The 16656-nt window shown below is 41.6% G+C and overlaps 1 protein-coding gene across 1 annotated transcript in view; it reads right to left on the bottom strand.

Moving 5' to 3' along the window:
- The window catches only part of ADAM23 (ADAM metallopeptidase domain 23), a 225903-nt gene extending 209934 nt beyond the window's left edge, over positions 1 to 15969 (bottom strand). The window contains exons 1-2 of the mRNA XM_006889120.1: positions 15592 to 15969; positions 14217 to 14434 (exon numbers count right to left, since the gene is read on the bottom strand). Coding sequence (XP_006889182.1) covers positions 14217 to 14434; positions 15592 to 15802 — 429 coding nt within the window. The 5' untranslated portion in view covers positions 15803 to 15969. The remainder of the gene's footprint in view (positions 1 to 14216; positions 14435 to 15591) is intronic.
- Positions 15970 to 16656: the final 687 nt, after the last annotated feature.

Genomic DNA, 16656 nt, shown 5'->3' with positions numbered 1-16656 from the left:
GGAGAAGGGTGCAACAATGAATGAATGGAATCCCAAAATCTCTGTAGATGTTCATTGAAATGAAAAATAAACAACCTAAATTAAAGAAAAAAAAGATGCAAAGCTAAAGATTTTTACCTCCTGTTCATAGCACGTTCAATTACACCACAATGTCCAACAAGAAACAATTGTATTGCTGATACATTTACTTTGCTAAAGTAGTTCTGATCAGGAGATCTGTAACACTACAGGCAGCCCCTGGTTATGTATGTCTGACTTTAATGTTATGTAAATTTGCTCTCACTTTTAAAGAAATGAAACAACTCCCACTCAAAACAAATTCTTCATCACCATTCCCTTACTACATGTACAGCTTTTAAATCATTTAAAAGGTGTCAAGTCTTTCATTGCACTAAAGTAAGGTTAATCGAGAACTGTATGCACTGTTTCCAATTTATAAATTCACCTTAAAGATTTGCTTAGGAAAAGATCTTGTTCTTATCATGGGAACTGGCTCTATTTTGTACACCATTGTTTTAGAGTTGTTGTATTTCATTCCAAAGTCAAAAATGCTTATCAACAGCTGATGAAATGTTGTTGTTGTTGTTGTTTTTATTTTTTTAAGTTTGGGTTGGTTTGGGGTCCATGGCGACTGAAGGAGTTACCGAAGTGGATGGATGTCTAACTGGGACTCGTAATGGAGAAGTTCCCATACAGATGTGTGCTATTTCTAGCACAAGTATTTACAGCCACTGCACACCTACCTTGACAATTAACTTCACAGAGATGACAGTGCGTTTCACAACTCAGCACCATGCCCAGTTTCCAAGACAGCCCTGGAGGGTTCTGATCATTTGCAAAGGTTTAGGAGAACATCCTCCCCTCCCTCAGAGCACAAGCATCATGTTTACACAGAATCGCCTCCACTCAGTTTAAGGATTTGCAGCCTCCAAAACACTGTGCACATCTTCATGTGTTTACTTCTTCAAAAGTAAAAGGAATGTCCACTTGTATCTAAAGTGGATCAATCAAGTTCATCCACAGCCATAAAAGCAGGAAGACCTGAGAGGCACCCCTCCCTAGAGAGCCAAGTTTTCAGGATCTGCAGTCACTGATGAACCTTAATTTGCTGAGGTGTCAGACTCAAAATGCAGGGAAATCACTAGAAACATACAATAATAATCAGAATGTGGAATGTATGAAGTACGAATCGTGGAAAACTGGAAGGTGTCAAAAATGAAATGCAACACAGAACCTTTATATCCCATTACATTGGGCAAATCTGCAATACGTGTTGGCACTTGAAAGCACTATACTTAATGCAAAGACTTTTAAAGGGCTAAAGAGTAAGAATGTGACTTTGAGAACTAAAGTAATTCTGACCCAAGCCATGGTTTGTTTGTTGTTTTGTGGGTGGGTTTTTCCCCCCCAATCTTATATGCATGTGAAACAATGAATTAAGGAAGGTCAAGAACAGATACTTTTGGAATGTAGTATTGATGAAGAATACTGAATATACCACGGATTGCGAAAAGGACAAATAAATCTGTGTTTGAAGGAACACAGCCAGAGTGCTCTTTAAAAGCAAAGATCATGAGACTTTGCCTCAAATACCTTGGGCATGTTCCCAGCAATTTGAGTCCCTGAAGAAGAACATCATACTTGGTAAAGTAGCGGGTCAGTGAGAAGAGGAAGACTCTCAATAAGACGGACTGACATGTGCCCAGAACAACGGGCTCCATGGTGAGGCTGGGACAGGACCAGGAAGTGTTTCATTCTGCTGTGAAAGGAGGGGTTCTGAGCTGGCGCCAACTTGACAGCATCTAATAACAAGCTGCCTAACACAAATCACATTTACCAAATCTGTGTTCTATTGGATCGTTAAAGTGCCAGCCCCCTAGCTTTGAGCTGAAATAACAGCATGTCAGCGTGGAAACATTGGTTCTCACATGCTGACAAAAAGTTTCAATTGGGTGCTATGTCACTTCTTTAATTAGCAAATAGAGAGTCCTTATTAAATTTGTTTTGAAGACCTGTCTCCTCAAGCTGCAGACACTAATGCTAGTTGTTTTGTTGTTTTGGTTTGTTGTTTTGGTTTGTTTGTTTGTGTTTCAAAAGGTGGGGGAAGCCATTTTGGGGATGATTCAATAGCTTGACTTGAAATTTGGAAATTCCAAGCTGACCAACTTTGCTCGGTTAACAAAGAAGAAGAATCTGATGGAAGAATGAGAAAGTTTAAAAAGCTGAGTAAGAAAAAAGTAAATAAACAAACAAGATATTGTAAAAATTCCAGCATTTTTAAAAAACCTTGTTCTTCTGAAGTACTCACTTAGAAGTGGAATAAAGAATAGAAAAAACTAATTACTTGCTGGAAGAAGGCCAACTTGGAAAGCCAAAAGAAATGTGTGTGAAGAAATTAATATTTATTCCCATTCAAAAAAAAAGTGACCTGAAGGAGTGTGGAAACTACCAAACAATATCACTAATATCAAATGTGAGTAAAATCCTGCTGATGATTATCCAAAAACGACTAAACTAGCTGGGTCTAGAAGAGATCATGGCTCTAAAGACGTTATCGCCAATGTCTGATGGCAAAGACTACCAGAGGAATTTCTATCTGTGTTTCATTGACTGTGCAAAAGGCACTTGACAACAAATTGTGGCTAACCTTGAGAATGGGAATCCCAGAACATTTGATCATGCTCTTGCAAAACCCATACTTAGACCAGGAGGCAGCCGTCAGAACAGAGCAAGGAAACACTCCATGATTCAAAAGTAGGAAAGAAGTTTGTCAGGGATGCATTCTGTCTCTATATCTTCCCAATCTGAGAAACAGATCATTTGGGAGCCTAGGCTTTATGAGGAAGAATGTGACATCAGGATTGAAGAAAGATTCATCAACAACCTGTCTTATGCAAGACTAGCCAAAACTCAGGAAGACCTGAAGCATTTGCTATGGAAAGTCATGGACTCTAGTCTTCAATATAGATTGAAGCTCAATATCAAGAAGACAAAGATTCTCACCACTTGGCAAACTGGCAGCATCATGATAGATAAAGAAGAGACTGAGGTTGTTAACAATTTCAGCTTGCTCAGCTCCAAGATCAACACTTTTTGCACCAGCAGTCAAGAAATCAAAAGAGTTCATTAAAATTAATAAAATTTAATAAAAATTAAAAAGAAATCAAAAGACAAATTGCATTGGAAAAGTCGGCTCTGAGGGACCTCTCCAAAGTGCTAAAGAGTAATGATATCCATCTAGGGACTAAGGTGCACCTGATCCAGGCCATGGCCTTCACAATTACTTGCTATGCATCAGAGAGCTGGACAATGACTAAGGATGAAAGAAGAATCAATGTCTCTGAGTTGTAGTGCTGGAGAAGAGTCTTGAACACACCATGGATCTCCAGGACAACAAATAGGTTTCTCTTAGAGAGAGTGAAACTAAGTTTCTCCTTGGAAGCAAGGATTTTGAAGCTCCATTTCACATACATTGGGTATGTTGCCAGGAAGGATCAGTCTTTGGAGAAGGATATCATGCTTGGAAGGGTGGAGGGACAGTGCAGGAGAGGAAGATCCCGGGTGAGATGGATTGACACAGTAACTGGGGAAATGGAGGTAGGCGTGCCTGAGTCCGTGGCTCAGGACAGAGCAGGATTCATGGCTTAGAGGGTCACCGTGAGTCACAGGTGAGTCAATGGCACATAAAAACAACAACAGCAACATACAAGTAAATGGCGGACCTAGTTCACAGGCCCTGACAATGCGGATGGAATGTGTCTAATAGGGACAGACCTATCCCTCTTCAGTCTACAGATGGGAGATAATAAAGGACTAAGGCCTGGAGGGCTCCAGGTCAAGATTCTGGAGATTCTGATCATGCCAGTAATTCCCAAGACCTGGAGCAATTAGCCTAACCTCCCTGAGCTAAGATTGCTCACAATGAACATGGAAATGGAAGGTATGCTATGAGGACGAGGTGAGATCACACCTACGCAAGTGCCTTGATGAAACCGCTTAGTCTCAATACAAAGGGCATATATTTAATAATAATACACTAACGTGTCAAATAGCAAGTTGACTTAATACGTCTCCTTTAGTTGAAAAAGTGAAGAGTGAGGAAACATAAAGGTTCCCCTAAGCACTGCTTGTTCTAAACAGTTGCTGGCGCCAACTTGTAACCCAACTGTTAGAGTCTCTGGTTTGGGCAGGCCTGTTTACAACACAGGAACTGCACAAAGTACCCAATTAATTGATCCAGATCACAACCAGACGTTGCAAATGCTTGAATTTTCACACTAAAGGAAAATGAGAATGGGACTAATACTGCAATTCAACAGAAATGAAAAAACAAATCCACCTTTCCATGGCGCTGAATGCTTCTGGCTGTTCTTAGCTTTGAATACTTATAAAATCAGCTCCCAATACCTTTGAAATCAGAGGGAGGTGGTCCAGGAGCGGGGTCCTCTTTGTTCCCAAGATGGAGCCTGGAAAAAGAATGTGTGAGAAAGAACTACTCCCTCAAGTGGAGGCTGTCGTGCAGATAGGCAAGGGCTCAATGTCCCCAGCATATGATTTTAAACCACTGAGTGGATTCCAATTCGGAGATCAAAGCTAAGTATCAGCCTAACCACAGGTCAAGGGGGGTGGGGGTGGGGAGAGCAGGGCTTGGTATGAACTTTAACTACTGCAGATCGTGTATGTCAGGAGTGGAGATTTGTTTGAATTTCTATCCTTTTCATGTCTAAACAAAAGCCTTAGGGAACAGTTAAATCAGACCTTATTAACAATGTCTTTCACAACAGAACTAAATGTAGAACCTGAACTCATTAATTTGTAATATTCCAGAGAACATTAGCTACCATCTACTCTTTAGTCAGAAAAGACACCTACATAACAAAATCTTATTGCAACATGAAGCTAATTTACAGGCTTGGCTCTGTTCCAGGCTGGGTACCCTGGTGATAAAGAATACCACTCTCATGGTAATATATAGAAAGACATATTTTATCCCATTTCGCCATGAATGAATATGACTGCTTTTACCTCCTCCTTATTCTGAGTAAAATATGATAACTAGATCTACTCTTTTAATAAAAGAATAATAGAATTCCCAGGATTAAATTTGATTAAAGTACTGAATTTATATATATTCTAAACACAAAGACTTTCTTATAAAATTGCAAAATTCAGATACTTGGGGAATTTCAAATGAATTCTATGAATGAATGAGGCTTTCATACCCTTGAAGGGGAACCATGTTATTTGTGAATTGAATACTTTGTGTGAGTAATGCCTTATGATCATGTACATTCTTGAGAGGAACAAAATATTTTTATCCAGAAAAACATAACTCTAGGAGCAATTAATTAATCAGACCTGAAAGATGCAAATGACAAGATTATCAGAAGCAAGAATTGAAGAAAATTTGGATTTCAATCCAAAGCCTATGAACTCACTCACGCTTCACATATTAGGTTCCTGCCACCCAGCACAGAGCTTTCCTCAACCAGCCTCAGAGTCTGGACAGAGAGGAATGGAATCATCCTGGAAAAGTTGTTACCTACCGCTGTGAACTAACCTTTAAGTAAACAGGCCTGAAGAAGAAAAGCTCAAAGGGGAACAGAAGGTGAAATGTGTGGTAGTACAAGAGACAAGCAGCTGTTCTCCAGCTCACGTCAGTCCTGGAACGGGACGGTTGGAAGAGGCATAGCAAGTCCTTTCAAGAGCCTGATGTGCGACACTGGATTTCTGCCAGGATTACGAAGAATGACACACATTCAAAACAGCATGGTTGGCTGCCATCTTTGAACAGGGCACTACTGTTTCCCAACCTGAGGAACAAGGTTGCCATGCAACACACATGCTAATTTGACTTTATTTTCTAAGAGGGAGATTAGTTTTCTAGCAGGAGGTTGACCCTTCATTTTTCCTGATCCTGTTATCATTTCAGCTCCTCCACGGCTCCTTTCAGCTCATCTTCATTTTAAAAATCCAGGTCTGTTCCAGAATCACTTTGACTGGTGGCCATGACTGAGCCAAGTTAAAAGCCTTGCTTTTGCTTCAAAAGTAAAATTCAATGAGTTGGAACTATGCTTGTTGAATTTGGATAAAGTATGTCATGTGATGAGATAAATGTTGAACCAAAATTAATCTGTCAGCCGTGGGACTGATGGATTGACAGAGAGACAGGTGGCAATGACAGGAACACACTGCAGAGAGAGGAGGAGGAGGGAGGGGTTCAAGAGACTTCAGGACTTAACGAGGAACTATTTATAGAAATGAGATGAAGGAGAGAGAAGAGTTAGAAATTATTCCAAGGTTAATTCTTAGATGTCTGGAGAAACGACTGGTATGTTGAGAAAAATGGGAAACCAGGAAGGATGGCTTTCTTCTTGCTGACTTGGTCCTTATGTAAAGTGTTGTCACCAAGGCTGAAAAATGCCATTGGGCTAATGCTTTGGGTATTTTCAATTGGCTCCAGAAAGGACAGTGTCCAGTTTGTTAATAAATTCTGAGAACACATAAAGATTGAATGACACGAGGAGTTATAAAGTTTCCAGGAAGGAATCAATCCACAAGCAAAAACCGTTACGTAGGGACACATACTGAAGCAAGGCTTACACGGACAAGCAGAGCTCATTTGTGGACTTCTGGAAATAATGGTGGCAGTCAAATCAGTGCAGAGTTAAAAGATCAAAAATAATCTAGATGGCATGGAAAAGAAAAGTCAATGTATTGGGTTAAAATGCCAAATCCCGTAGAATCCAATAAGCAATAGAAATAAGACAGGAGGGAACAATACAAGAAGAAATAGTTCAAGAGGAGCTAACTTGTTAAATCTATATGTGAAACAGAACATCTGAAAGGCTGGGCTCTATGAGAAGAAATGGGCATCAGGATCGGAAAAAGACTCTTCAACAACCTCAGTTATGCAGATAACAAAACCCTGCTTGCTAAAACTAAGGAAGACTTGAGGCATTTCCTGCAGAAGGGCAAAGACTGCTGTCTTCAATATGTATTAAAGATCAACATCAAGAAAACAAACATTCTCACCACTGGGCCAATTGGCAGCATCATGAAAGACAGTGAAGAGACTGAGATTATTAACAACTTCAGTTTGCTTGGCTCCAAAATCAACACTCTTGGTACCAGCAGCCAGGAAATCAAAATATTTACTTGCTATGCATCAGAAAGCTGGACAATGACTAAGGATAATAGAAGAACTGTTGTTTCTGAGCTGTGGTGCTGGAGAAGAATATTAACTGCTAGAAGAGTATGGACTGCTAGAAGAACAAACAGGTTTGTCCTACAGAGAGTGAAACCAGGCTGCTCCTTGAAGGCAAGAATTTTGAAGCTTCTTCTGATGTACTTTGGGCATGTTGCTAAGAGGGATTATTCCTTGGAAGGGTGGAGGGAAAGTGCAGGAAAGGAAGACCCTCGATGAGATGGACTGACTTAGTGACTGGGGTAATGGGGGTAGGCGTGTCAGAGACAATGAGGTTGGCTCAAGATAGAGCAAAGTTCAGAGCTGTTGTACATAGGGTCACTATGAGCTGCAAGTGATGATAGCACATAACAACTTCTTCAGCACTTTTGAAAGGTGTCTGACAGCAAATTTTCTTAATGCAATTTGTCTTTGATTTCCTGACTGCTGGTACCAAGAGTGTTGATTGGGGGACCAGCAAGCTGAAACTGTTAACAATCTCAATCTCTTCTCCATCTATCAAGGTGCTGCCAATTGATCCAGTGGTGAGAATCTCCATTTTTAATACTGAGCTTCAATCTATATTGCAAAAACACAAGTGCAGGCATACCCAGGATTTCAAAAGAAATCCTCTCATCTATCACTCTACTATATTATACTATTTTCGCTTCTTCAAGCACTTGTCAATACCTGAAACAACATCAATAACACAAAACCAATTCCGATGAGGTCAGACATCTCCTGCACCACTTTCTACTCATCCCAACACCCATCTTACTGCTTTACTGAATACAAAATCCTATGTGAAAGCTCACAAATCAAAAACAATCATGTTAAGGAAGTCATAAGATTGTAATTCAGGTTAGTGGCAGAATAAAGTCAGAACAGATGCCAAAATGTGCTCCTTGGGTCTCAACACTTTAAGTCAGTCTTGCAAAATTCTCAATCCTGTCAACTATGGCTCTCTGCTCCCTAAGCCTCCAACAGATTTGGGCAAAAGGTGTTCAGCTCCAATTCTCTGGCAGAGCACTCCCAAAGTCATCTCCATCTCATGTCAGGTCTCTGGTTCTCTACTACGGCTGCCCTGGCTGCTGCACTCATAGATCCTAGTTTGACTGGTGCAAGAATCTCTGGTCCTGAAGGACAAGTTGCATCCTCTTGCTTTTCTTTTTCTTGTGGTGAAGTTCCCTTTTCTGCTGCTGGATCTGCTCAATTTAATAGCAAGACTAGCCGATCTCCATACGTATTGGTGAGACTAGTGAATCCCCTTGTGGAGTGGTGAAACAAGCCAATCTCCTCGCGGAGTGGTGAGACGAGCCAATCCCCTTGTGGAGTGGTAAGACTAGCAACTAGCCAATCTCCTTGCAGACAGGAGGCTAGTAGACCCTATCCGCATATTATCACCAATCCAAATGGCAAAGTAAGTTAATGAGTAAGTAAGCCATTTTGGACCAGCAACCCTTAATACCATGGTATTCCAAATCTCTTCAGGTGCATATGAAAGCCAGAAAAGTAATAAAAAAAGACCAAAGAAGAAATGATGCCTTTGAGTTGGCAAAGATGGCACAGATTGTCAGAAGAACAACTACAACTTTGCAGAAGGACAGCCAGAACTCTCTCCTTGAAAGTAAGAATGATTAAGACTTCATCTCATATACTTTGAATATGTTATCAGGAGAAACAGTCCCTGGAGAAAGACATCAAAGTAAAATATCAGCAAATAAGAAGCAGCAGCTCAATCAGATGGACTGACACAGTAGCTTCAACAATGAACTGACAAAGTAAGGGCTGGGGAAATGATACTGAATGAAACAATGTTTTCTTCTGTTGCACATGAGTAAGAAGTGACTCAATAGCACTTAACAACAAGAAGCATACAGCATATATGACTTAGGCACTGTGAAAACCTCAAGACCAAAATGATTTCTCCTACTGATCTGATAAAGTGGCATTAACACTTAGTATCTAAATGCTCCATTTAAAGTTGCATTTGATTTCAACCTATTTCATAGGGAGCACTGCACAGTCACTATGCTAAGTGTGCATCATCAATTCATACAACAGATAATTACTGAAGACTCCACTGTACAGTAAAAAAAAAAAAAGAAAGGAAAAAACCATTATGAACCAGAATTCTTTACAGTAACATTTTTAAAATAATTTCTTGGGGAAACCTGGGGAAGTTGATGATGTTGTTGTCAAGTAACATATGACTTATAGTGATTCTATAAACAACAGATCTGAACCCTGTCCTCCTGCAACATCCTTATGATCCCAAACACACTCAAGCCCATTGCTACAGTCACCTTTATCAATCCATCTCACTGAAGGTCTTTTTCTCTTTTGCTTACCCTCCACCTTTCCAAGCATGATCTCCCTCTCCAAGGAACAGCCTTTCCTAACAACATGCCCAAAGTATGTGAGACAAAGCTTCACCATCAATAAAAATGTTTATAGTATCATGTAACTCAATAAAATAGTTGCCATTTTAGCAAATTTGAGAAAGGATGCTATGATATTTCAGTACTGTCAAGCAATCAGATTGATACAACTGACTTTGAAAGCAGCAGAGCTGGTTTTTACACTATATGCCCTAAAATTTTATAAACATTTCCTTAGCTAAATCCTGTCCTTGCTAAAGGGATTACCCCTCATGTTCCACAATATAGAACTATCAAATTTTAAAATTAAGCTCTGATAATACATGTCATAAAATACATGTACCAGAGTTTTAAAGAAATGGAAAAACATCTCATAGAATAGACACTCACAAATCTTTTATTGTTGTTAATGTTGTTAATACCTAGGAAGTCATTTTACTATTGTGTCTGAAAGTCCTTTTTCGCTCTCTCATGCCAAGAACAATATAGCAGCTGACTTCTGAACAATCAAGGAAATGTGGCCTGCCTTGACCTAGAGAACTGCTGATGCTGTCTGCTGCCAGAGTCAAGCAATTGAACTCATGGGGGGCCCATACATGCTCAGAACTTTCAAGAATATACTATTTCAGAAGGAGATCATCATGCCTGCCTTCCAGGGCAGCTCTGGATGGTCTTGAACCACCAACCTTCTGTCTAGCTGTCATATGTTTAATCATTTATAACATTCATGACAACTGAAACAAAGTAGAAATTTAAAACAATCACAGTGATCTAAGGTCACTTAAATTTGTTTCTTCTGTCTTCTCAGAGAGGAAAATTTGGTATATTAAGGAATGAGGGAAGGAAAAGACTGGAAAATGCATAAGCAAGGTGAAGTCATAGGAACTGACCTTTATCCTCCTCAAGGCCTTATACTATGCACAGGCATCAGCCTACCTCTTCTATTCCTTCCCATCTGGAAGATAAAAGAATTCTAAGAGAATAAGACACAGGACAAGTAAATTTTTTTTACCAAAGGGAAGATTCAGAAAATGGGTCCTCAATTTTTCTGGGAAAAGATCTCATATGATTTTCTCAGAATAAATTATATGATCCATTTTATTAACACATTGAATAAAATGCTGAATAAAATGCTTAGAAATCCTAAAATTGTATTTATGGTTATAAAAGTCGGTACAAGTCATGAAGAGTCTTGAAAACAAAAAAAAAGTTCTTTTTTTTTTTTTTTTCTTCATTTCAAACCCCAATATTTTTGCATGGTGATAAACAACTTCCTATAAGCTGCTTTTGTTAGGTGCTGGCTAGTGGGAACTGATTCAGAGCCGATTCTCCAATGGGTTTCAGAAGCTGTAAATCTTGTGGAGACACATTGCCTGTCTTTTCTCCTGACAAGCAGATGGAGGATTCGAACTGCATGTCTTTGAGTAGGTGACTCTTTACTCAGTAGACCACCACAGATAAGACCTTAAGGGAAAAAATGAGACTAAACTGCTATAAAACTGCACCTGAGGAAATCTGAATAAGCCCCCAAAGTAAAAAAGCATAACCAGATTAGATCTGAGGCAAGCATTCCCTCTATTTGCTCTTAGTTTATGTCTATTGCCATAGCATAGTTCTTCATAGCGCCCATTTTTACACTCAAAAAGGGCACAGTGTGGGAAATAAATTACACTTTTCCCTATGAAAAAGGTTCTGAAATACCCTTTGATGGAGAAAACCATGTTTTCAGAAATCCTGATGTGTATAATCTGCACAGTCTGAACTGAAAGATAACAAAACATTTTAACTTTCAGTGTGATAAAGTAGGAAAGACTGCTACTGGATATTTAGACAATTTCTTCACACACACAGAGCCCAGCGTTGTAGTGTATATGTGAATTTCCCTCTCCTCCTCTCCATACACCCCCACCCCCCACAGGAGGATCCCGGAGAGTGGTAGTGATTCAGCATTTCTAAGACACTCATTAAAACATGCTTGAGTGCAACGAAATCTGCGAGGAAAAGGTACACAACATACAGATCTTAAAATCAAAACTTACTTTTGTAAGAGAAAAAAAGAAAGATGGAATCCTTTCTACTTTATGTCAGTAGTACAATCTGATATTTCTTAACACGATCATTAGGCAAGCCACCAGCAGAAAGCATACGGTACACTTTCCCCCCAACTAGTCTGAAAGAAGCTTCAGCAACCCAACCAAATGAGAAGAACAGAGTCTGTGCCTTTAAAACTGCACTGGTACGAATCTCACTTATCTCATTCCTGTCTTTTTCATGTGTAAACATTCCGTTTTCCATGTGAGATGTGTGCTACACATGTCTGTTCAACTGAATTAACAGGAAAAGAAGAAAAATGCCTTCAACTATAATTTTCAGACAAACATTATAAAAGAAATCCAGTCATCAAGGAGAAAGGGCAGGGATGGGAGGGTAGAGGGAGACAGACTCATTCCTGCAGCAGGCAGCTGTTTCATAATGAGAAAACCATTCCCACACATTAGTGATGGGAGAAGTTTTAACAAACACTATTATCACAAAACTTGAGCTAGACTGTAGTTGAATCATGTCCATAAATAAGGACAGATGATAGGGTAGGTATTATTAAGAGGTCCCCACCGAAAATTCTTTCAAGCCTCAGCTTAAGGCTTGAATATTCATTAAAATGGGCTTTGAGGTAAGTTTGAGTTTTGATTTTTCTTTTCCTCCAGCATGCTATGCAAAGGCACTGGAGTTTGAGAACCAAACACTTAACTATGTTTTTGTTATCCATTGCCAGTGAGTTGATTCCAGGGGACCTCATTAATTTATAAAATCATTAGTGGAACTCCATGCATTTTATCAAAAGTGCCTTAGATTTCCACTCCTTAAAGATAACTCCCAAACGAGTTACATGGTAACGTAGAGGGGAAAGAATTTCTAGAAATCAGAGCCTCGCTGATCTCTGCCAAGGTGAGTCCCAAACACTTCACAGTGATGTGAAACAAAGCTGAAGTTTCCAGTAATATTAAAAAGGAGGGAAGCTTTCTTTAAAAAACCCTCAGAAATGTAAACTCATTACAGTTGAGTGAGAAACCTTGACCATCTAAAGACTTTCAGAGCCTATAAATCACACGAGAGGAGACAGCCCACCTTTCACCTTTGGCACTGGTGGTAGATTCGAACCACCTGCCTCTGGGTTAACACCACAACTCCCTACTGAGTAGGCTACCAGAGATCCCTTTTCTTCAGCAGTCTGATTTATAGACATTTATATATACATCTGTGTGTATGTGTGTTTGTGTATGTATATGTTGTGACGTGCCGTCGAAGTAACTGCGACTTACAGTGATGCTATGAACAACTGATCTGAACCCTGTCCTGTCCTGTGCCGTCCTCACCGTCTCTGACCCACTGGAGCCCACTGCAGGCCTATGTCAACTTATCTTGAGGGTCTTCGTCTCTTACACTGACCCCCCCCACCTTTCCAAGCATTACACCCCCTCCAAGGACTGATCCTTACACATACGCATGGATATAAATTAAATATCTTGGCCTCTTGAATTTTATATTAGCTGTTTCACAGTTGTGGGCTAGCTATATAAATAATTTGGCTTTCTATTTCTCGCACATAAAATGAGGATAAATATGATCACAACTTATTTATTATTTTGAAATATAAAGAAATTCTATAAATAGCAGACATTTTTCTTACATTCTTTACAAGGATAGATACTTATTGCTCTTCTCAATTGAACAAATATAGTTCAAGATAAAACATATGACATATAGGTTCTATATCAGACACATGTACATTTCTGATAAAGACTGGGGCTCTGGTATCCCATGGTGTAAATCTGTTCTGTCTCAAGATTCATTATTAATTCAAACACCAAACAGTAAGCAGGAAGAAGTCCCTTAAATTCTATGACTATTTAGCACCTCTACCTTCCCTAGAGTGCTTTTTAAAAACAATGTCACTTTTTGAACCTTTGAGAAAGAAAGTGCAGTAACTTCTCACAATCAATGCAGATTAAGTCCTGAAGTATTAAGCAAACCAGAACTGGTTTCCGTGCTATGTAAATAATGTGTTTGTATTTATCATAGTCTTTCAAAATGTCAAAGTATCTACTTACTGTTAGTATCATGAAAACAGTATTTTCCCCCTTGTGAGCAATTTATTAAAGAAAGAGGTTGTTTAAACACCCAATTATTTTTTTTTTAAGTAAAAGACTGATGGGAAAAACACAAGCAAACAGTCCTTTAGAGTAATTTTAGGAATGCAGATGGAAAGCAGTGTTTGTATCATGGAAGGTAGAATACTGCATCCTTATATAAAACTTCACAGAAAGAAGCCAGGATGATAAACATACTCATTTAGCCACTATTCAGTGTCCAATGTACCTGAAAGGTGCATAGATCATGTATCAGCTGTGAAGCTTATAAAGCCATAAGAAAATTACAGTTCCAAGTTAGAGCCAGAGAAGAGAAACCAATTGCAGTCCTGTACCAGTGAGTCCCAGATGAATTCCCTCGTTTCTCCCTTCTCACAGTATTAATTGCTTTCCTAATAAAATGCTGCAGTAAAATTTGTGAAATGCAATTCTGGCAGAAAATCAAATTAAAGGCAAACTCCTCACCGTAACCGCTTTGGCACAACCCGCCCCCCTGCCTACCTTGTTATGTTTTTGCTGGTGTCTCGCTTTAGTGTCAAGAACATGGTAGGGACTTTCTGAGTCTTGGTTGATGTAATATATGAGTCTCGAAGGTAGTGTGATTTCTTTCTGCATCGCATTGCTGTAACTGATATTACTGCTGCTGTTCTGTTGCAATGTACTGTCTTCGTCTGCCAGGACTTCCAATTTTTTTTCTGCAGTTTCATTCCAGTGCGGAGCTGAAATGGGGCAAAGCATAAACACACACACACATACACACATGCATCATAAATCCAAATTTAAAACTGCATTTCTTCTATCAGTTATAAATACAAAGTTTTCTAAATAAAAGCAGGTTTAAAAAGTGGAGACATAGTCAAGCAAGTTTTGCCACTGAGAACTCCCTGATTGGGCTGACACTGTCAATAAGGCTTGCACAACTCGTCCTTTTTTATTTTATGTTTTATATTCACATGTTCTAACGAGTCTCTTATCTAAAATTGCGAGTATGGAGGTGGGGAGCAAAATGACTTGAGGATGAGTCACTACATGAACCTTGGGGGGGGGGCTTCTTTCTGCCCCTCATCCTCTCAACCCTTTCCCTGGGATCACAGAAACTGAATCCTACTTTGTCTAGTTGTACCCTGAGAGCTAAGAACACTCCTAACATAACTTGAGTGCTGAATTCATGGATGCAGAATGTTAATTGGTTCTGTTAACATAGCAAACAATCCCCTTTTTCTTTTAACTTTGAAAGAAGCAAAACCGCCTTTGCCATAGAGAGATGCAGACGCTGGCAGCTTTCCAGTTTCTCTCTCTTCTTTTTTTCTGTTGCTTGCTACAGGACAGCTTTCTGCTTTCAGTGATTTCCAGTCATCAGTGTGTTGAATATTCTTCTGTTACTTGTCTATTATAATGACAAGTATTTTGGGAACTCACAACCAAAAGTCTGTTTCTCTGTGCCTCCCACCTCGTTTCCAACAGCCGAGGGTAAAATCGGTAGGAAACAACCCATTTACCCCTATTCTCATTACAACCTTCCCGCATTCACACTGGGGTTGGCCAAGCAAGAAGCAACTTAAGCCCGCACTGTATTTCCCTTCATTGGTTTCCCTTCAGCCAAGTTAAAAAGAGGACATGGCTGGGACTCCCCAGAGCCACGAAATACCTTCCAGTGGCACCAAGTGTCAGGTTTTAGTGAACGCAACAGAAAGGGACTTCCTAAAGTGAACTGAATGAATGGGGGTTCGGGAATTGGGAAGCGGATTAAGAAATCGGGAGGCACGGAAAGGCCGAGCCAGAGACGTGTCCCGAGCGCACTGCCCGCTCGCCCTTAGCTTTCCACTGCAGGGCCCCGCAGGGAAGGCGACGCTTAGGGCGCCGGGGCCATACCCACCGCTGGCTGCAGCAGTCCCCGAGGCGCGGGGCCGGGACGAGGCGACGAGCGCAGGCAGTAGAAGGACGAGGAGCAGGCGGCCGGGCGGCGCGCGGGCGACGGTGCGGGCTGGCGCAGGGCCGGCTGGGCGGCCGTGAGAGCCGCAGGAGGCTCCGAGTGGACTGCAGCGCGCCGCGGACGGCCGCCGGGAGCTGCTGCCGGGCGGCTTCATGGCTCATAGCTCCCGGGCGCCGCTCTGTGTGGCCGACTGTGCCCGGCGAGGGTGCGGGCGCAACGCGCGGGGAGGCTGCGGGCGGCGCCGGTCACGCCGGCTCGGCGCGCATGGTGCCGGCGCGGGCTCGGGGTTCAGAGCTGGGGCGGCGCCCCGCGCCCGGCTCGCCTGTAGCCCACCCTGGGCCAGGCCGCTGAAGAGTCCGGAGAGCCTCGCCGCACCGACAACTTGGAGCCTCCCCAGCTGGGCGCGGCCGCTCCAGCGACTGCGGGGGCTGCCGCCGGTACTGAGGATACTGAGGCGGCGCGCGGGAGCGAGCGGCCTCGGGGGCGCGCGGCTGGAGCGTGCGTTCCACCCCCGGGAGCGCGCTGAGCGCAGCTTCAGGTCCTGCTGATGCTGATGCTGCTGCTGTTGCCTGGCACGAGACGCACTGCGCATGCTTTGTGGGGGGGGGGTTGGGGGGGAGCAGCAGGGTGATGCAGCATCCCAGGCTGCATCAGAGGTGACGGTGGCACCTCTAAAGGTGGGGGCATAGGAGAGAGGAGCTGAAGAAGAAGAATGAAGAGTGGAGGAACTCCAGGCCCGACACAGAGAAAACTCCGGATCAAACAGAGAAATCCACCTGCCTTTTCTATCACCCAGGGCTCAAATACTCCCTCCTATTCAGACCACCAGAGAGTCCTGGTGGCTCAGTGGTTAAGCTCTTGGCTGCTAACTGAAAGGTTAGCATTGCTGGGAGGCAATATGTGGCCGTGTACTTTCACAGCCTTGGAACGTCTACAGGGCTGTTCCACTCTGCCTTATAGGTCGTTATCAGTCGGAATCGGCTTCAATGACAAGGGGTTTGGTTTGCT

Source organism: Elephantulus edwardii, unplaced genomic scaffold (genome assembly GCF_000299155.1).
Source record: "Elephantulus edwardii isolate Elephantulus edwardi_28Jun2011 unplaced genomic scaffold, EleEdw1.0 scaffold00075, whole genome shotgun sequence".
Taxonomy (NCBI): Eukaryota; Metazoa; Chordata; class Mammalia; order Macroscelidea; family Macroscelididae; genus Elephantulus; species Elephantulus edwardii.
Note: the sequence above shows the minus strand (reverse complement) of the source record. Positions and strands in the feature narration are given on the sequence as shown.